At 38.1% G+C, this 23,169-nt stretch overlaps 1 protein-coding gene across 4 annotated transcripts in view; it reads right to left on the reverse strand.

Moving 5' to 3' along the window:
- The window catches only part of LOC121314594 (phosphatase and actin regulator 1-like), a 226,707-nt gene that overhangs the window by 92,350 nt on the left and 111,188 nt on the right, over positions 1–23,169 (reverse strand). For all 4 annotated transcript variants that reach the window (XM_041248022.1, XM_041248023.1, XM_041248020.1 and 1 more), the window contains exon 3: positions 2,154–2,234. In XM_041248022.1, the coding sequence (XP_041103956.1) occupies positions 2,154–2,234 (81 nt within the window). The remainder of the gene's footprint in view (positions 1–2,153; positions 2,235–23,169) is intronic.

A 23,169-nucleotide genomic window follows, 5' to 3' on the forward strand; every position in this document is an offset into this window, starting at 1 on the left:
TACATTCAACACTTTTCACAATGTATCCGAGCATCTTGTTAGCCTTTTTTATAGCTTCCCCACATTGTCTAGATGAAGACATTTCTGAGTCAACAAAAACTCCTAGGTCTTTTTCATAGATTCCTTCTCCAATTTCAATATCTCCCATATGATATTTATAATGTACATTTTTATTTCCTGCGTGCAGTACCTTACACTTTTCTCTATTAAATGTCATTTGTCATGTGTCTGCCCAGTTCTGAATCTTGTCTAGATCATTTTGAATGACCTTTGCTGCTGCAACAGTGTTTGCCACTCCTCCTACTTTTGTGTCGTCTGCAAATTTAACAAGTTTGCTTACTATACCAGAATCTAAATCATTAATGTAGATTAGGAATAGCAGAGGACCTAATACTGATCCCTGTGGTACACCGCTGGTTACCACACTCCATTCTGAGGTTTTTCCTCTAATCAGTACTTTCTGTTTTCTACATGTTAACCACTCCCTAATCCATGTACATGTGTTTCCTTGAATCCCAACTGCGTTCAGTTTGAGAATTAATCTTTTGTGCGGGACTTTGTCAAAAGCTTTCTGGAAATCTAAATAAACCATGTCATATGCTTTGCAATTATCCATTATCGATGTTGCATCCTCAAAAAAATCAAGCAAGTTAGTTAGACACGATCTCCCTTTCCTAAAACCATGTTGACTGTCTCAGTACCCTGGGAGACAGGCTGTATTAGCAATATTGTATTGCTAATACAGCAGCTATTCAACAAATTGTCTCATTGAAGCCAGCTATAAAAAGACCAAAAGCCCTATGTAATGTTGTCACAACATTAAAGAATCAGATGGCAATATGAAATTTCTTGTTTGGAGGACACTGTGCCTTAAATAAAGTCATAGGATATTTAAGATAAATCAGTTATGAATGGTTTGAAAGAGTTTAATCTACCCTATTTTTGTATTTCGTTATTCAACCCATTACAAGACTTGGATTCCAAGTAGACCAGGAACAAATATTCAGCAAATATTTGTGCCTCTAGGCCCTAGGGGAACAAATATTTGTTCCCACCAGTGAACAGTTGCACCGCACATGCAAGTTTGTTATTGATCCGATTTTTATGTAAATTATGCATGTATAATGCTAGTAAATGTGAGCAATGTTTGCCATTATCATGTATTATTGTAGGTGAAACTGGACCTGTCAGAGGGGACTGGATTGTAGAAGTTTAGGGTTAGCGAAGGTGGTCTTAAAATTTAAGGTTTTAGTTGAAAATACATGGATATAGACTTATATGTACAAAAAAGTAAAGGTGTACAAATATTCAGAAGGGGAACTAATATTAGTTCCTGGCGGAACATATACTTGGGGTGGAACATATATTCCTGAAACCAGCACTAAAAAAGAAAGCATAGGTTTTAATAAACTAAATAATTCCAAAGCATGAATTTTAGTTGTTTCTTACTTATTCTGTCAAATTGTTTTTTTGTTTAGAAAAAATTGTGCCAACTTGGTACAGTGGTAATCTCCCAAAGAATGTAACTCAATCATACAGTAATCGCTGTTACAGTTAGATCCTAACACAAAAGAGGCAAGTAGTAGAGCCAGTTTTAGTTATTGGTTTTCAACAATGGTCAGTTAATATGCTGACTACCTTACAATGTCAAGAGTCAACAGTAAAAGATTTGTAGAAAAATGTTTCTATTTTTTTCAGTTGTATGCTATGTAAACTAGTTAGGCCTAGACACAGGACTGAGGCTATGCAGCTCTGTAAACGCTTGAGACACCAAACGTACGCATAAACTGCAGCTACTAGAAATATCTTTAAATGCTCTCACAGTCTATATCACTTAGTATTTACTGTTTGAGTGTGAAAGCTGTTACATGAACTTACTATGTTCAAACTGGGGTAAATGCTTTGTGAAAAAAAATAATAATAAAAATAAAACAGAATGCTGCCTCTGCTTTATAAAATTATTATATTTTTCCACTAATGTGAAAAGTAGTTATACAATAAGATAGAATAGTGCAATGTTTAAAATAAGATACAAATTAATGTTTAAGCTTTTTGTCCTTTCTATACAGTATAGATACTTTTTGGTGAGAAGGACAGTGAAAGACATCACTGCATTTTTCCAAGTTACAGTATTTGAACCTGACAGCACTTACCTTTTTCAAATATTTCTTTCAGCACTCCCCGTTTGATCAGCTCTTCCCTGCTTTGCCTCATTGATATCTTTCTTTCTAGTGCTAGAAAAAGAAAAACACATGTTTATGTATTTGAATATGGTAAAAAAAATAAAATAACAATAATCTGAATTCCATAAATTATGAAAAATTATGGAAGATAAGCACATATTGTATAATGAAGATGGCAGTGACAGTAACTGATGATGATAAACTTCAATTTCAGTTTCAGTGTCGGTCCAATAAAAAAATAGATTTTAAAGTGGCTGTGTGGTCCAGTGGTTGAAGAAAAGGACTTGTAACCAGGAGTTCCGCGGTTCAAATTGCTGGCTCAGCCACTGACTTGCTGTGTGACCCTGAGCAAGTCACTTAAACCTCCTCTCATCATCTAATATTTGGTATAAAAATGCACACAGTGTATAAAGTGATAAGCGGTAACTAGGTTGAAAACCATTATGAAATTTTAATGCTGCATCATCAAAAATAATAAATAAATTGAATAAATTGTTCAGGTTAGACTACAAATAAAATGACGTAAAATCAGCAGTCATAAAAATGGCCGCTTGATGGTTGCTAATCAATATTTCTGACAACAAACATTTAAGGCCCTTTCCAATAAATCTATTAACATCACCAAGGTGACCGTTGGACATTCCCCTGGAGTTCAAATAAATTACTTTTACATGTTTTAACTAGCAAAATAAACAGCCTGAAGGTTACTCTGAAACTTAATTTATGTTCCTAACACTGTCGAAATAATATGTAGAAATGGATAGCATAAGCAATAAACTGCTAATTTGAGAAAATAAATGTGAATCAATCTGTTGTCTTCAGTTTAAATCAGGTATAAACCAATTAAGAACACTACAACTCAGAAAGATGGCTCTATTTTCTGTCTGTCAATAACTGTGAAGCCAGTTGTATACAAAAATAAACTACCATTGAACAAGTAAGCAAATTGGGACAGTTGAACAAATGTGAATAGGTATTTGTTGCAAATTTTACACCATTCAGAAGACCTTTTGCTCACTTAATATCACTGTATCCAAAAGCATTATTCTGCTAGATTATTGACCGCAGAGACAACTGGGTGTCTCAAGCTGAAGTCAACAGCATTTATTATCTCCATGTAATGACCTATGAGGAGGATATTAATGATATTATAAACTAAAACAAATATTTGTGTCTGAAGACATTGTGTTTTAGGTTTTAATTTGGATCGTATCACTTAGGCTGCTTTAAGGTCACAGTTTAAAAGAGGTTTAAGGTTATAAAGTCCCATGAGCGTACATTGCAGCTGTACCTCACCTTAGAACGATGATCCATGTATCGAAAAATATGTAAATTCTCCATGATTCAAGTAGACCCCTAGTCATAATATACCTATGAAAACAGGAAAAAATATGGTCTTTTCTAATTACTGTAACTGGAAAACTTCTGTTAAAAGCTAACAAAATAACATTAGTTAAACAATGCAAATGCACTGTAAAGCACTAAAAATGCTATGTAAATTTATTGTAATAAGTCTCCTATAAGTATGCCGAAATTAGTCCAAATCAAAAAGCAATTCTCAACAAGTCACGCATTTCTTCCAACAAATGCATAAGTGGAGAGAGAAAACAAAATAGTTTTTTAAACTGAACTTGTTGAACATAATGTAAAATGCTGTGTGTGTCTTGTGCGGTAGCAAATCCAGCCAGAATAGGCACATTGCTTTGAAATTAATATTTCCAAAAGTTAATTTGTTGAAAGTAGAAAGGTGAGGCAGTCAAAAATGACTTTTAGCAAAATGTTTACTTGTTAATGTGTTTAGTGCAGTAGTCTGTTCGTATTAAGCTGTAAGACAATTAAAGCTTGTTGATGGGAACTCGCTGTATGATATGAGCACACTCATTAGGTCTGGGGTACGGAATCCAATTCCGGACACTTTTCTCAATTCCACCATTTAGGGATTGCTTTTTTTTCAATTTTTGTAATAATAATAATAATAATAATAATAAATAATAATAATAATAATAATAATAATAATAATAATATCATAATAATAATACTGTACTTTTGCTTTTATTAATAACTACCAGTGTGGAGGCATAGGATAAAGCACTCACACAACAAAGGGGTAGTTCACTGCATTAATTAATAATGAAAAATTACATGCAAGCACTGCAAGTAAAGATAAAAATGTACAGCAGTATGGCTGTGGTTTTATTTTAAAGGAGATTCAATGTCTTTGATTTGATTTCTAAATCACAAAGAACCACAGTATGGCAAAAAAAAAAAAAAAAAAAAAAAAAAAAAAAGCCTTATCTGCCATTACAAGACTTTTCTGCCATACCCCCTGACAAGAGCTTGTGTACCCCAGTTTGAAAAGCACTACTTTATTTGAATGTCTTTTAATAGACTATAGATCAGGGCTCTTCAACTAGTTTAAGGGGGCCAGATTGGACAAAGGTTAGGAGCAGGCAGGCCAGAAGTATTTTACTCTGGACATTTTTAAACAATATAATAAATATAATACAACGTAATGTTTGTATATTGAACAAGATTTACAAATCTTACCATATGAACAGTACATACAAATACAGGTGTGGCTCATGTGTTTATTAAGCAAATAACATCCCAGCATGCTCAAGGTCATGTATAAAAATGCTGGCCTGGTTGCCTATAACTATGGCTAGCATGGATGCAAGAGGAGACCTCAATGACTTTGAAAGAGGGGTGATTGTTGGGGCACATTTGGCAGGAGCTTCAGTGACCAAGACAGCTCAACTTGCTGATGTTTCATGAGTAACAGTGTCTAAGATGATGTCGGCATGGAACTCCGTGGGAAAGACATCATCAGCAAAGGGCAACAGTGGGCAGAAGCGCATACTCCAAGATCGTGATATCCGTGCATTTTGTGTCTTCTCATTCCCTTAGAAGGCAAGGTCAGTACTAATTGCTACTTAATGGTACTGAGTGATCATCTTCACCCCATGTTGCAGCTTTTCTTTCCTGCCAGGGGGTGTCTTCCAGGATGACAATGCCTACATCCACAGAGAACGTGTGGTCGCCCAATGGTTTGATTAGCATGACACTGATGTTATCCATATGTCATGGCCTTCTCAGTCACCAGATCTGAACGCAATCGAGCATTTATGGGATATTCTGTTACGACGCCCGAGACAGCATTTTCCACCTCCATCAACACCGGCATGAATTGAAAGACTTTCTCGCGGAATTATGGTGCCACATCCCTCCTGCAGAATTCCAGAGGCTGGTAGACTCTATGCCACAGCGCATCAAGGCTGTACCTACCATACATGGTGGCCCAACGCCCTATTAAGTGACTTTACATTGGTGTTTCCATTTTTTTGTCCACTACTTGTACGTATGTCCAGAAAACTACGAGAACATGAAGAATCTGGCTCTGTTTGTGCTCTCCATGTTTGGATCTACTTACACATGTGAAGCGGCTTATTCCACAATGAATACAATAAAAACAGATGCAGGAAACAGGCTGACATAATAATCTTCGGAGGACTGCCAACGTATCGCCATCACATCTATTACACCTCATCATGTTTGAACTGTTAATCACATTTGTATGGTGTACTTTTTAATGACTCTCAAAAAACTAATTAATGAGTGCAAAGTTTCAGAATGCCTTTTCATATTGTACTCCTTAACTACAGACACACATTCATTGCACTCAAAACACACAGTCTTTGCGTTCGGTACAGTTGGTATTAGTCCACTCATTGTTGAAGCTATAGAGAGAGCCGTGTTTATATCACTTTGTGGCAGTGTGCCCCACACCCATGTGTGGATTTGGTGTTATATGTTGTATGTGGTGTGTTAATGTTGGTGTATAGGTATTGGTGCATGGGTTCACATACTGGGATTCAAGTGAATAATTAATTAGTAATTTAATCCTGGAACAACAGTATATATAGATGCACATTTTACTCACTCGGGGTTGTGTGTTCAGGGTGAAGGAACAGGAGAGAATGAAGAGGTAAAAATAATAATATAAAATCAGTTGCCACGTCGTGCTGGAGGACCAGTACGGTGCTTGTTTGTTTAGTGTTCTTCTCTGTGTACTTATTTTGGCGTCAATTGTCATGTGCTGTTTTGTTCAGCCTTTTAATTTCTGTGTTAATAAACTCACTGAGTGCAATAGCGTCTCAGTTTCCCCAGTACTGCTTGCTGCGTGTGTACTCCCTTCTGGCCTGATGCCACTCTACAGCCAGAAAGGAGTACACATGCAGACACATCAGTTGTGTTGCATTAACATATGGGTGTGGTTGGGTTGGAGGCACAAAGTGAAGCCGAGTCCTGGTACTTCCCACAAATGCTTGAAGCTAGTTAAAACGAGAGTACATGCAGCCAAGAACGTGCTAGACCCAGGGAAAGGGCGAAATTTAGTTGCATGCTATGCAATGCGCTAGGCCACGACGGGGGATAACTAGCCAAAACGGCTAAAATAATATTAAAACATGACTAAAAACTTAGCGACTGTAAATATATACAGTGCCTTGCAAAAGTATTCAGACCCCTGACCAATACTCTCATATTACTGAATTACACATTGAAATTTCATTCTGTTCGATATTTTATTTTAAAACACTTAAACTTAAAATCAATTATGGTAAGGTGACATTGGTTTTATGTTGGGAAATATTTTTAAGAAAAATAAAAAACTGAAATATCTTGCTTGCATAAGTATTCAACCCCCACACATTAATATTTGGTAGAGCCACCTTTCGCTGCAATAACAGCTTTAAGTCTTTTGGGGTAAGTATGTACTAGCTTTGCACACAGTGTCGGGGTGATTTTGGCCCATTCTTCTTGGAAGATTTGCTCCAGGTTGTTCAGGTTGGTTGGACGACGCTTCTGGACCGCAATTTTCAAATAGTGCCACAGATTCTCAATGGGATTGAGATCAGGACTTTGACTGGGCCACTGTAAAACATTCACCTTTTTGTTCTTGAGCCACTCCAATGTTGCTTTGGCCTTGTGCTTGGGATCATTGTCCTGCTAAAAGGTAAATTTCCTCCCAAGCTTCAGTTTTTTAGCAGACTGAAGCAGATTCTCTTGCAGTATTTTCCTGTATTTTCCTGTATCCATTCCTCCTTCAATTGTAACCAGATGCCCAGTCCCTGCTGATGAGAAGCATCACCACATTATGATGCTGCCACCACCATACTTCACTGTAAAGATAGTGTGTCTTGAGGCATGGGCAGTGTTAGGTTTGCGCCACACATAGCGCTTTGAGTTTCGGCCAAAAAGCTCTATCTTGGTCTCATCTGACCACAAAACCTTTTCCCACATCGCAGTTGGGTCACTCTCATGCTTTCTGGCAAACTCCAGACATGCTTTCAGATGGTACTTTTTGAGTAACGGCTTCTTTCTTGCCACCCTCACGTACAGGCCAGTGTTATGCAGAGCTCTTGATATGGTTGAGTGGTGCACCGTTAGTCCACACCCAGCCACTGAACTCTGTACCGCCTTCAAAGTGATTGTTGGCCTCTCTGTGGCTTCTCTCACAAGTCTCCTTCTTGTTTGAGCGCTGAGTATTGAGGAATGGCCTTTTCTTGGCAGTGCCTGGGTGGTGTGATGCAGCTTCCACTTCTGAATAAATAATACCTTTTATTAAGTAGTCTGTTTTCTTTTCTTTGTCCAAATCACTCAAGCGTTTTTAAAGAATCATAGGCATATGTTGTCATTAAACCATACTTCATGTGTTAAGCATGTAGATGTATAGGTATTTAAGAACCTTCGATCCCTCCTTTATTAAATAATATGTTTTTTATTTGAAATCCATAACTGTGGTGGACCATTTTTATTTTAATTTGGAATGCCGAATCGCTTTTCTCCTCACCGCAGCAATTCCCCACATGGCTCAGACCCAAAGATTCAGTAGACGTCCTCCAATCCCACGACCAAGCCAGCTTCTTTTTTCACCCAGGAACTTGACAGCAGATGTCAGTGAGCTACCGACCTCTGGAGGACAAAGGCCAGCTCTGGGCACCTGGCCAATGCAACACTCCCTTTGGAGTCCCAAGCAAAAACCAGACTACTTCGCACAGCCAAGACGCCAACCTGTATTGCATGACTCATCCTGCGCCTCATGCGGCTGCACTTCTACCAGGTGAGCCTCTTGGGGTCTCCTACCCACTAGGGGACATTTTTACCCCAAAACCTAATTAATAAATATACGTCACACTTTCAACGATGCATTAAAACAAGAAGTTTGAGAAATTAAGTTGTTTTTCACACCTATTGGTTCATTTCAATATACTGTAGTAAAAAAGTTTAAAAAAAAATAAAAAAAAACATGGCATGTTTCATTTTAATTGTTTTCTTATTGAGCGGATGTGCAAATAGTATAATAGCACTTATGTATAAACTGTGAGTGACACTGGTAGTATTAAGCTATGAGGATAAGAAAAGATACTGCCATGATCTCCAGTTAGCCAATGGTAACACAGGGATCCATCTCTAGGCCTTAACAGTTACAGTGCCCCCCTTCCCTTTCCCGGAGCGCTGACTGATGACACTGTCCTAAACGGGACCCAGCCCATTAACTGACAAGACCACTCTAGTTTACTGGCCCCCAGGTGACTTAATTATTAAAAAGCAAGCCACCGTGAAAAAAAAAGAACAGTTCTATTTGGTAAATGGGACTGATTTGTGTATTTCTCCTTTTTAAATTGTGTCTTTTAAAACTGATGTTGCTGCTGAAAACATCTTGTTAACATAGGCATCCTGGTAGGATTGGAAACTAGAGCAATAAAAATACACATTTACATCTTGCTGAATTAATTTGAAGCTGCCAGTGCATAATGATTTATGAAGAGCAACAATATCAACACCTAATTACAATGGCTGAAAACACTAAAAAACAGCCCACAAAGTAGCCGATGAAGCAAGTATTATGGAAAGACAATTGACTGCAGCTGGATTTTACATTTCCACACTTAAGAACTTTGACAGATAAGCATTAATTGGTTCTCATGTTGTGACAATTAATTGCTATCAACAGCCTTTACCATTCACTTTTTAGATGTGTAAATGTTCTGGACATTTAGGAAAACCCCCTCGGTACTTGGCTGGTATGTTGATAGTAGTCTAACAAACACATACTGTAGGTCTTTATCTCTGTTTATTTTGTATCATGTTACAGCTCAGGAACAAATATACTCCATTTAAACAAGAGGATCCCAACCAGATCCCACAAGTGCATCCCTGAAAACTTCAATTAGACTCTTGCATCTACCCATTTTCTCACACCTAAATATTTTTAACTGCTACACTAAATGATGGATGGTGACAACAAAATCTAATGGTTGCTCATCCATCAATTCTAAAGCTTATTAAATATTTCTCATGCTGGAATTTATCAATCACACTGGTAAAATGTAACCAGATGCTATCATGTCTAATTTTAAAGACTATGGGCCAAATAATCAAAGATCTTGCGGATTTTCTCATCTTTCTCGCAACTCTGCTTACGTTGCGAATATTTTGCGTAAAATCGCAAGTGAGTGAAATATAAAAGAGTTGGGGAGAAGTTGCAATGATCACAGCACTGTGGAAATTAATAAATGAACATGAGTTAACACAGGAGATCAACCGCAACTCTCGAGGTATAAAACCATCGCAAGTTATTCAGGTGTGCCTGATAATTTGTTTTCACAAAATGACTTCTGTATCAGGGTGCAGAAAAGCTAATTTTACTCAGGAAGAAATGTCGATAATAAATTGAAGAAGTTTTGCAAAACGAAGACACATTATTTGGGAAGAAAAAACAACAATCCAAAAGGTCAGAAAAATCTGAATTTGGCAGGCTATTATTGTGGACAAAGTTAACGCTGTATCCACCCCTACACGAAATATAGAGGATATAAAAAAAGGTACGACTTGAAATCCCGACAAACTTGAAAAGATTTGTACCACTGCAAAATCTACTTGTAGGGCACCAGCCACTATTAGTCTAACAGAGTCAGAATAAAGGGTATCATAAACTATTCAAACTAAAGCTATTCCTAGTTTTGGAGGACATGATATTTGTGTGGCTGCAAGCGAGTCAGTATCAGATACCATTGACGAAATGGACATCAAGAGTGAACCTTTTTGCACAACCTCCTCTGCTGTTGGATCTGAAGAAATAAGTGGAAACACAGGCATATATAATATATAATCACTATGTAACACAATTTTTGTTCCTGGGTAGTAAGTGTTATTTCCTAATTGCTTATGCCTCAAAAGTATAGAAAATGGCTATTATTCCCCACAAACTTTGCTTTTGTGACCAGGAGGGTGATATTTCAAAATATCACTATTTCCAATGGGAAAACGGGCAAATGTGTGTCTTTTCGTTCACATAAAGTCAGTTAAAAAACAACATATGAATCCAAATTAACATGTATTTATACTAAAGTAATACATAAATGACTACAAAAGATTTAGAAGTGAGTAGTTTTTCGAGATTTACGATTATACTGTTTGTACAAAAAAAAAAGGGTTACACGGTGTAATATATCTTACAAAATATTACATTACGCAATTAACCATTAGCATTCATTTAACATAACATCATTGTTTTTTATTTGCAGATTCATATGGTAGTGTAGTTTCATTAGTAACTACACTAAATGAAAATGCCGCTGGATTTGTTTCTCCACCAACTGCCTCTACACAGGCTGTGCCCTCCAACATTGCCACTTCGCCTGTGCAGGAGCATATAGTACCCCTTCTAATAAATGTAGAATGCAGACTGTGGTGAGGGAAACAGACCTTATAGAATTTCAACTAAAGCAAAATGATATCATAGAAAATGAATTAAATTAAACAAACCAACACTTACAAAAAATAAGGAATTAAAAAAAAAATCACAGGGAAATGAATCCGCTATTGCTCATAGTCTTAATACCATAGCACAAGAATTGGTGAAAATGAATGATAATATTTAAAAAATGAATGAAGGTATTATGGTCATATGTGGTATGATTCACAATGTTGTGAAGACTACATCTGGACAAAAAGAAAAATCAGGTACCGCAGTTCCAATGGACTGCCAGCTATGCTCCTGCTGGAGTGCCCAGTGCTGTTGCCAGCTTCACCACCGGCAGAGGGCCCAGCACTGCTGTCAGCGTTGGGGGCACCTATTGTAAAGGTTCATGGTCTCCAGCTTTGCTTCCCCTGGTCGCCCAGACATCACTCAATGGCTGCCGGGGCTCGCACCTCTGCTGTCTGCTGTATCTGCCCAATTGCCAACCTGCACTGCTGATGAACTATCCACGTTGCCTGGGTCCCCTGTCACCGTTCTCGGTCCCCAGAGGAAAGCACCTGAGTCTGGACCAACCCACCCACAAGATGGACATGAAGCCCCAAATACAGGATACAGTAAACTAGTCAAATATGCCACGTTTCACTTTCACTACATGTCAACCCCAAAATTTTTGCATATGGCTGACAGCTACACCACTGACCTAGACTTAAAGGCTATGTGCAACGTGAGCGAAGCAAACGACACGGATACAGCACAATTACATAAAAACACAACTGTAGCTAGTACTGTTTGTTTTTGCTCCTTTTGTGGAGACAAAATAAAATAAAACAAATAGTCTGTGTACACCACCCACTAAAAAAATGACATTTAACAGTGAATGTTTATACGTGAGCTGGTTTAACATGTATTCAAAAACAAGACATCTACACATATTTCTGTGTAAATACTGAGAAAATTAGTTTAATATAATGTTTTATTGATTTTCCGTTCTAATAAAATCTTCAGTTAGTGTGTGAATGTGATTATTATTATTAGTCAACATTATTAAAACAAAGAAGTGTCCTTTTACAGAAATACGAAACCAGTGTGTGTTGTTCCCCAGCACTGACTAAAATTAAGGTGAAATAAAGAGAGATAGACATACCATCAATTTCCAATTGTTCTGTTATTTCCATATGGCGTCTTTCTTTTTATTGTCTTTACAACCACTGACACAGGCATCATAAATTCCCATAACATTCTGTGGTTATTTCTGCGTGAACAAGACTGTGACAGTCTGACAGTCTCTCCTTCAACTCTGTTCGAGTAATGACGTGTTGTGTACAGAAACATAGAAGGCTCGTGCTGACAAACTGTCAGTTTGAGACAAGGCAATTCTATGCTCAGTTTGGGAGGGTTACCTGATCTAGGTAGTGTCTGGGTGGTATGATGCATCTTCCACTTCTTAATGATGGACTTCACTGTGCTGAGAGGGATAATCAACGGCTTTGAAATTTTATTGTACCCTTCTCCTGCTCTGTGCCTCTCTACCACTTTCGCCCTGACTTGTTTCGAAAGCTCCTTGGTCTTCATGGTTGCTTTCTTGGATCACTGTGTGAGTTGCAGCTTGAAAGTCTTTATATACCTGAGGGAAATTATCTACAAGTTAAACCACTTTGAGTACACACAAGCTGAAACCATTTCACTCATTTTATGACCTTTCAAACAAATCATTTGCACCTGAGCTGATTTAGGGCTGCAGTAGCAAAGGGGTTGAATACTTATGCAACTGAGATTAATCTGTTTTTCTCTGTATATCTTACTTATTTATATTCTATATGCATTTTTTTACTTTATCAATGTGGAGTAGTTTGTGTAGATTCTACATGTAGTCTAATTTGAAAGGGTCGTGGAGTATGCTCAGGTGCCAACAAAATGTGGAAACTTTGCAGGGGAGTAAATACTTCTACAGACCTCTGTATTTAGCAATTTTAAGCCAGTTTAAAGGCAACTAGTATGGTTTAAAAGGCATATTATGGACAGGGCCAAAGTCAGCAGAGAATGCCGAGTATTATACCTCTAGAACACATATTTTGGAAATATTACACTTAGAGAAATAGGCATATATCAAGTAGAATTGTGTGTTTCATGACATTACATTCATAACTTTAATATCTAAAGACCTTGTGAAATACAAAAAACATCCGTAAGGGTTTTTGTGACACACCAACATGAATATAGATCAATTACAGGAACTTGCACTGATGTACCCCAGCAGGGATAAATAAATGCCTGTCTACTGTGGGAACATGAGGAAATTAGCAATTCTTCAAAGTGTCTAATTTCTGAAAAATGGGTGTTCATTAGAAGTTCACCACAATGTATTTATGTTTCCTGCCACAATAATTCATAGCATAGGATGTACAAACCAACAAGGAAAAGTGAAACCAATCTTTTTTTTTTTTTTCATGATTGCACAAAAAAAAAAATCTGTGGAAAACCTAATTTCAACAATAAATACTGAAGTATATATTTTAATAACACAGATCATCTTTAAAATTTGAAAAAAGGCATGTCTAAATGCACAAATCTAATGTTTGAACAAAAATTCAATACATTTTTTTTGTTATTCACAAAAAAATAATTGCTATTCAGTAATTCATTATATCCTTGTCAATGGCTGCCCATCTTAATTTTGATCATCTTTCCAACTGCAATCATTTCCAGCTCCTTTTTGACAGACATGAACTTCAATCTTCACAAATGAATTGCCACCACTGAATCTTGACCAATGTACACACCAGAAAAGTCTGCATTACATCCAATTTAAAGAGGTGAAATTTACCAAAGGAATGACCTTGCTTGCCTCAGATGAAGCAAACAATTACACCGACACCGACTCGCCTGAAAATACATAGAGCAGACAAGCCAATACAGACATCTATCCAGCAAGGGTCTAAACTCTACAGAAGTGACCTTCTCAAAGACTGTGTGTATTTTTTTGGGTTTGTGCACAGAAAGATCTCTTCTCAGAGCTCCCATATAGTAAGTTAAGTCCAGCTAGGATTACTTCCAAGTACTTCTGATACTTAATGGTTACTAGCTCTTTATTAGGCTGAAAAAATGACTGAAAGGATTACACATTCTTTACTGAGAATTTATAAAGAGAAACATCTACGATTTAGTCTGGAAGTAAAATAATATTTAGTCAAGATGAAAAAAACACTATCCTTAAAGTTGATGCAGCAAAAGTTGCCACATCAAGTTTAATTGCCTTTTGAAATGTTGCATTCAGTGATGGACCTCACTTTCAGCAATGCTAAACAATATTCTTGATTATTCCTCAAAAGGTACGGATTTCAACATTTTCGGGTTAGATTTTTTTTTGAAGGTTAAGACTTGTTGATACGTTAAAGACATACTGCGTCGCAATTTTCTGTATGACGCAGCATAAAAATATATATATATATATATATATATATATATATATAGATATATATATATATATATATATATATATATATATAAAGTCTACATCCCCTCCTGCCTCAGAGTTTCATGCATATAAATGAGGATTTTTTATTGAGAAAAAAATTATATTTTTAAAATACAAAACTGAAAGATCATAATTGGATGTCCCCACCCCCCTGAGTTAATACTTGGTAGAAGCACCTTTGGCAGCAATTACAGCTGTGAGTCTGTTGGGATAGGTCTCTACCAATTTTGCACACCTAGATTTGGCAATATTTGACCATTCTTTACAAAACTGTTAAAGCTCTGTCAAGTTCCTTGGGGAGCATTCATGGACAGCAATCTTCAAGTCATGCCACAAATTTTCGATTGGATTTAGGTCGGGGCTCTGACTGAGCCACTCAAGGACATTTACCTTTTTGTTCCTTAGCCACTTCAGTGTAGCTTTGCCTGTGTGCTTTGGGTCGTTTCACGCTGAAAGGTGAACTTCCCAGTTTCAGCATTCTTGCAGAGGGCAGCAAGTTTTCCTCAAGGACTTCACTGTACTTTGCTCCATCCATTATCCCTTCTATCCTGACAAGTGCCCCAGTCCCTGCCGATTAGAAACATCCCCATAACATGATGCTGCCACCACCATGCTTCACAATAGGGATGGTGTTCATTGGGTGATGCGCTGTGTTGGGTTTGCGCCAAACATAACGCTTTGCATTTAAGCCAAAAAGATTCATTTTAGTTTTGTCAGATCACAAAACTTTTTGCCACATGACTAGAGAATCTCCTGAGTGTTTTTTTTGCATACTTCAAACGGGATTCAAGGTGGGCTTTCTTGAGTAATGGCTTCCTTCTTGTCACCCTACCATACAGGCTAGATTTGTGGTGTGCTTGGGATATTGTTGTCACATGCACACTGTGACCAGTCTTGGCTGTAAAAGCCTGTAGCTCTTGTAAAGTTGCCATTGGCCTCTTGGCATCCTCTTTGATCAGTCTCCCTCTTGTTCGGTCATCAAGTTTGGAGCGACAGCCTGATCTAGGCAGGGTCTTGGTGGTGCAATACACCTTCCACTTCTTAATAATCGTCTTGACCATGCTCCAAGGGATATTCAAGGCCTTTGATATTTTTTTATATCCATCCCCTGATCTGTGCCTTTCAACAACTTGTCCCAAAGTTCTTTTGAAAGCGCTTTGGTGCTCATGGTTGAGTCTTTGCTTTGAAAGGCACTACCCAGCAGATGGAACCTACAGGAGCTGCTGAATTTATCCTGAAATCATCTGAGTCACTGCAATTTAACCCAGGTGGAAGCCACTTAACTTGGTGTGTGATTTTAAAGGAGATTGGTTACACCTATATATATATATATATATATATATATATATATATATATATATATATATATATATATATATATATATATACACACACACACACACACACACACACACACACACATATTAGGGATGCCAAGCGATTAAAAAAATTCATTGCAATTACTCTGTGTATTTTGAGAAGTGAAGGCATGTTCAGCACGCAGCAGACTAGATGTACTTGTGTGTGATACTGAAACTCACTTTGACAGTAGACAAAAACAAACAAACAAACAAAAAACTCCCATCCATCACGCCAAACCAGTGACTAACTTTCTATTTAAACAACATCTGCACAGACATCCAATCCAATGTTGCCATGTTTGTGTGGAATTTCAAAGCAGGAGAAAATTGATTTTGCCAAGGAAATATATAATTCAAAGGAGGAAGCACAAATATTTTTTTAGTTAACTCAAAACAAAATAGGTAAACATTTCAGTGTGTGAGTATAAGTGTGTGAGTGATGTTTTTCTCATACTGATTTAATGTTGTACCTACCTACAATTTGCATAAACTGGTCCGCTAAACTGCAGTTAAAAGCCGCTTCGACTTGCGGTTTAGCATTGGAATATTAATAAACTAGGTTCTGTAAACTGCAGTTATACAAGCTGCTTCCACTAGCGATTTAGCATTGGAATAATAATTGGAGTAATTTTGCGGCAAAACATGTAAAAGAGCCTAAATAAACAATAGTATGAATTTATCCGAGGCCCATGCCTCAGGTGCATCATAGCTGACTACAGGCTTGGTATTGAAGCCACACGGTTATGGGTTGTTATCACTGACAGAAACCCAACAGGATGTTGTGGTGTTTTCTTTCCGATTTAGTTCCTGAGAAGAATAATAACGCAGTAATTATTATTAAGGTATATTTGCCACTGTTATTGTTTTCTATAAAACCTTGATATCCTGTTAGTTAAGAAAAGGCCTAATACAAAGCTTGTTTTATTAACGTGGTCTTTGTTACGCTGGCCAGAGACCAGTGCTTACAACTGCATTGTCATATTTTCAACATTTTCTTTAAATTCTCAAATTAATAAAATCGAGCCCAGGTAGAAAAAATAATTTAAAACCGGTGGGTACCCATGCTGGCATCTAATAATAATAATATATTATATACATACATACATACACACACACACACACTGAGTGTACAAAACATTAGGAACACCTGCTCTTTCCATGAAATAGACTGACAAGGTGAATCCAGGCGAAAGCTATGATCCCTTATTGATGTAACTTGTAAAATCTACTTCAATCAGTGTAGATGAAGGGGAAACAGGTTAAAGAAGGATTTTTAAGCCTTAACACAATTGAGACATGGATTGTGTATGTGTGCCATTCAGAGGGTAAATGGGCAAGACAAAAGATTTAAGAGCCTTTGAAAGGGGTATGGTAGTAGGTGCCAGGCACGCCAGTTTGAGTGTGTCAAGAACTGCAGCACTGCTGGGTTTTTCATGCTCAACAGTTTCCTGTGTGTATCAAGGATGGTCCACCACCCAAAGGACATCCATCCAACGGCAGGCCAGTGGTCGAAAACGGCTCATTGATTAAAGAGGCTAACAGGAATTGTGCAGAGCAACAGATGGGCTACAATGCACAACTCATCATACCTTGACACGAATGGGGTATTGACTTCTGTTGCCTGTGGAGTGGTATATTTATTGAACATGACTTGAGTCTTCTTTGGGTTAATTTTCAAACCTGCTTTGATGCTAGTCTTGTGTAGTTCTTGTATTCCTGTTTGCAAATGTTCTGGGCACGTTGTAAATATGAGGATGTTGTCAGCAAATCGTAGGTGATTCAAGTAGGCTCCATTGATCTTCAGCCCCTTATTTTCTCAATCTAGGGTGAAAATGAAGAGCTTTGGGGAAATTGTATCTCCTTTCCGAACTCCTTTTTCAATCTTGATTTTGTCACTGTTTTTATGGACTCTTACTGTGGATGTCACATTCTTATATATGGTGCTGATCAAGTCTCTGTACGTTTTCTCAATTCCTTGTTTTTTCAGAGAGATTAATACAGATCTCGCGTAAACAGAGTTACAGGCTTTTTAATCAATGAATACCAAGCAAAGTGGTAGTTCGTACTTGTTGTGGGTTTTTATCACTTGCCGTACAATCATCACTTGAAGATGATCCATTGTGCTAAATCCACTCCTGCAACCTGCCTGCTCATTTGATTGTGCCAATTCAAATATAAGAATATCTGGATGGACTTATCTTTTAAATCATCAACAATCTGACAAGTACTGACTGCAACTAATATTTTGACCTTTAACTCGCAAGTACTTCTGGCGGAAAGCAGTAGTATTATGCCAAATCACGTGACAACTCAGAAACTCCTCCCTTTTCACCAACTCCAGTTTTGGTAGAAATCAAGCAAATTGGAGAGAACTCAAGTTCAATGTCAATGGAAACGAGGTATACTGGGGAAAATCAACAGGCGTAATTTTTAAATGCACGGGTCTTGGTTTAAATATGCAGAAATGTGGTGTGTTGTAGCTCATTTTGGAGGGCATTTGTTTGTCTCAGAAATTGTAGCAATATTTTCTGGTGTTTTTGGGGGTCAAAATAATATCAAATGTTGTATATATTGGTAGTTTGTGAGGAACATTGTTGTACAGGATGGGATTCATGCATTTGCCATGGGAGGGGCAGGTAATGTGAATGTCTATATCCACTTGATATGAGACTATGTGTTTTGGTATAATATTACAATTTTTGGAATTCTGCATGTTGGGCACATAAACATGAGACAAATTCAGTTTTGAAAAAAAGAATATATATATATATAGTAACTGAGCTTGAGACTTACGCATGGTTCGTTGCCCCTTTCAGACAGGACCCAGGACACAAATGGAAGATTTTAAGCGCTTGCGTGCGCACTTTTAATAACACACCAAAACACAAAATAAACAAACACAAAATAAACACCTAGCTCTTACAAACACTAACACATGCAGGAACCTAACTAATACAGGACAGCTAAGCTGTTTACCTGTAACACAAAATACGTAACACACAAAAAAGGCTTTTACACACTACCTATTTTACTTCACAGTTGAAAGCACCATCAACCGGGCTCTTCACACAGCAGCCCTGAGCACACTGGCTGCTTCCTTTAAATATCCTGCACCTGGCTCTAATTTACTATAAATACCAGGTAGAGGGGATAACTAATAATTAAATAAAACAATTAACACAAATCTACATTCTCACATGTTTTTAGGCAGGGAAGCTATTAACCCCCTCCCTGCCGTATTAAACATCCTCCCCAATGTCTTTACAAGTCTCCATTTAATGGCCATCTCCACAAATGTCAATTTTCGCCCTCTTCCACGGGCAGGCTTGAGGCTGGGCTGGTCCCTCCAGCGCTACCAGGGAGGGACCGCGACCCAGGATGACTGGGGCAACTGGTGCGCCTGCAGCGACGACCGGGGCACCGCCAGCTGCAGCAGCGGACAGAGGTCTTCATCTGGGGACCGGCGTAGTGATGTCCAATCACCCAGGGGGAGCGAAGCAGCTAATAGGGGGAGCCCAAGCGACGTCTGGCAGCAGCCTAGCGACATCTGGGTCCTCGAGGAGAGCGGAGTAGGGAACCAGGGGCAGAGCTGTGGCCAATGGTGCAGACTCCTGGGCTCCAGGGCTAGCGCAGGACGGTCTAGGCAGACCTGCAGGGTGTCCAGGAGCACGGGGCAAGGTACCACCCGCAGTAGCATCAGACTATATCACAGGGGTGTTGGTCGGGGTTGTGGTGGACGGTGGGCTCTTCACCTTCTCCCCCTTGCTTGTTGCTTCTCCCTCTCGCTCTGGAGACAGCGGGGCTTCTCCCTCTCGCTCTGGAGACAGTGGGGCCTCTCTTGCCTGCTCCCACTTTTGGAGCAGCAGTTCCAACTCGGTTGGCTCCGGTTCTGGTAGCCCCCCTCTCCCGTCTCCATCTCTTGTTCTGGTCCTTCAGAGCAGCGTCGTTCCTATTGATCTGCTCGATCAATGTTTTTAAATCCGTGTCAATATCTGGGTCTTTTGGGGCGCCCACACACGCTGCCACCAAATGTAACCAAGCTTGCAACTCACACACGGTTCGTTGCGCCTTTCAGACATGACCCTGGACACAAATGTAAGATTTTAAGCACATGCGCGCACTTTTAATAACACAGCAAAACACAAAATAAACAACTAGCTCTTACGAGTACTAACTAACACACACAGGAACCTAACTAATACAGGACAGCTAAGCTGTTTACCTGTAACACAAAATATGTAACACACAAAAAAGGCTATTACACACTACCTTTTTTCTTCACAGTTGAAAGCACCATCAACCGGACTCTTCACACAGCAGCCCTGAGCACACTGGCTGCTACCTTTAAATACTACCCAGGTTGTTTACTACCCAGTTGGTTTATGTTGTCTTTTCACACTTTATGTATAATTGTTGTTTTTGTTTTTATTGTAAGACCAGGTTTTTGTACAGTAGTTCAAAGTAACATTACAGTTAAAGTGTAATGATGTAGTTAATGCATATCCCATCAGTTTCCAATAAAGTATACACAGTATTTATTGAAAGCCCTCATGACTTCAAGATAATGTTGCATTTTACTCACCCAAAAAACACTCACATATGCCCATATGCATCCGTTATCATGCCAGTAATAGTGTTTAACATTTTATTTCATCAGGTGAGTCACAAAAGTAATTTACCGACAAAAAACATCAGCCACCGTGATGTTAGAATAATGTGCCGTTGGAGACCAATTTTCTCATTAACATATTATTCGTCTGACTCATACAGCTGTATGGTGCCACTAATTGACCCTTACCGGCATTATAATTACCACATACCTCAAACCAAGTGGAGAATCAAGAGTTTTATTGGTCTAATTTCCAAGCATAATTTATGTGTTTAGAACAAGGGTGCCCAAAGTTACCCCTTCCACTCCTGGTCTTTGTTCTAACCCTGTCCTAAATAGTTTAATTAAATCAAGTAAAAGTACATCTAGACCCTGAAGTAGTTAATTATATCATGTTACCTGTACATCTAGACCCTGAAGTAGTTAATTATATCATGTTACCTGTTAAACCTGGAGTGGAATGGCCCCCCAGCACTGTGATTGGACACCCCCGGTTTAGGAACATGAATTTAAGCCAATAGTAATAATTTTAAAAATCTATGTTGAATTATCCGGTAATAATTTAAGTATTTTGTTATTTGTAACACATACATTAAATTGCATTGTTAACTGGTCTGAGCAGGACTGGCTAGTTATTGGCTGGAAACATAAAAATCAGGTTTGTAGCTTATTCATTGCTCTAAGTGGAGAAAAAAGTATGGCCCGAAGTTCATTTTGCCAGTGCTTCTAGCAGTCTATGATCTCCCTTTGTACAGTAGGCTACCAACCGCATTCTGACCATTTTGTTTCTGGACAGCCACAGAACCTATTGTATTTCCGAACAGCTGAGTTCCTGGGGAGTGAGAAACTTTTCATTAGTACAGTCCCTCGCTAATAGAGACACTGTTATGCTGCACATTCTGATATGCCTGACACAACATATGTTCCTCAGTAATAACCAATGTGTGTGATGCTAGGTCACGTTGAATGGTACAATCCAAAGAGACACACTGAAAAAAAAGCGGTTGCTATACTGACACCAAAGACTGGATGAAAATAAACTGATCAGATTCAAGTAGCTACTAAATCATTAAAAACACTACTATACAGAGTTTAAATTAACTAAGTATCAAACGTGTACAATGCAGCAGCATTACTGGTAGCCTAAAATAAAAAGAAAGTATTCACCTGATTTTGCTACTGTACTCTATATGCCTATTGTACAGATTTGTATTTTTACATAATGTAATGTGCACAGAATACGTTAATGTTATTTCAGCGCAATGATGTATACAAAAATGATTTATATTTTAAAATAAACTGAGCACTGTAAAATGTGTGTGCACGGTTTAGAAACGGACTACGATAGCCATAACGTGAAGATGTGAACAGACAGTGTATGCCACCGACATATGAAGTAGAAGATACAGCTATAGGCATAATTTACACAAGGGACAGAGAGGACATGTGCCCCTTACTTTTTCAATGACAGGGAAAAGTCCCCCTCACATTGCAGCAGCACTAAAACTTGTATTTCTCAATAATGTATTTAGATAATCACATGTCAGTATAGCAGTCTCCACAAGGACCCAGGGGAAACACCAACCAACTGAGGCAGTGCTGGCACGCAGTGCATTATGGGTGATCTCAAGCAGAGGAGAAAACAGAGCCTGGTAGTAAAGAACTGTTTCCACAAGTTTTTTTTTTTTTTCTTTTCATTGTGAAATTTCTCAATCGTGATATTGTGTCTATGGTTTAATTACTAGAAAATATTTTCAGTTTGAACACTGGGCTCTTATTGTTGTAGAGTGGTTGTGAAATAGCCCCTCCGGTCCTCCGAAGAGGGAGCTCACGACTGCAAAGGCACCACACACACTTCTGAAAACAAAGTTACGCCACGGGATACAGCTCATTTGCATACCACTGACAGTGGTTTATAGGCAATCTCTCAGTAACAATCCGTGACGGTAAATCACATCTAAAACCATTACTGGTCAATAAAATAACAAGGCTGTAGTTTTATAAATCGCGTGTTAAATACCGCACAGTAATTTTTTTTACTGCCCGGAAATTGCTGTCATCTTTTATGCATATGGTCATAGTGTCTAAATTGGACAGTAAATTACTCAATGACCCAAAACCTTACCTGGAGACATGTTCTAGGAATTATCATTTTCATGTCTTCCAATACTGAAGCTAGTTTTTAGAGTCTTGTTAGTAAAGGACATAATGGTACAATGGGCTACAATTCCTGGGACACTCAGTGATAAAAACACTCGCGTGAGTTAGAACTTATCCATAAAACCTTGTTTTTATTTTTCCGACATATTTGTAGCTGACAAAATGTTAATTTCTGATCAGTTTCATGAAAATACTGATCACACACAGGCGCCTAAAATAAATTGGGTCCTGTTACGATGCTATCACCTATTGTACTAATTGTACATAAACATATATAGTCTAATACATGCTGTAATCAAACACTTATTAAGGTTTGCAGTTACAGAAGGGTTTCACGCTTTGTAAAACCAAGAATCTCTGTTCAGTTTCATCAAGTTCACAACTGAATGATTTTCAAGCATTATATTTTAAACAAACAAGTGAGGAACATACATATCCACCAGCTGTAAATACAAAATGACCGTGGCATACATCCACCACACTACATATGAATGCCTTAACTAATTTATCATGATCATTTTATAAGTGCTTCTTAGAAAGATGGAATGCATAGAAGCCATCATATACCCTCACACTCTTGTATTCTCAATAATTAGATAAACTGTTAATCTAATGTA

The sequence above is a fragment of the Polyodon spathula genome, chromosome 4 (assembly GCF_017654505.1).
Source record: "Polyodon spathula isolate WHYD16114869_AA chromosome 4, ASM1765450v1, whole genome shotgun sequence".
Lineage (NCBI taxonomy): Eukaryota > Metazoa > Chordata > Actinopteri > Acipenseriformes > Polyodontidae > Polyodon > Polyodon spathula.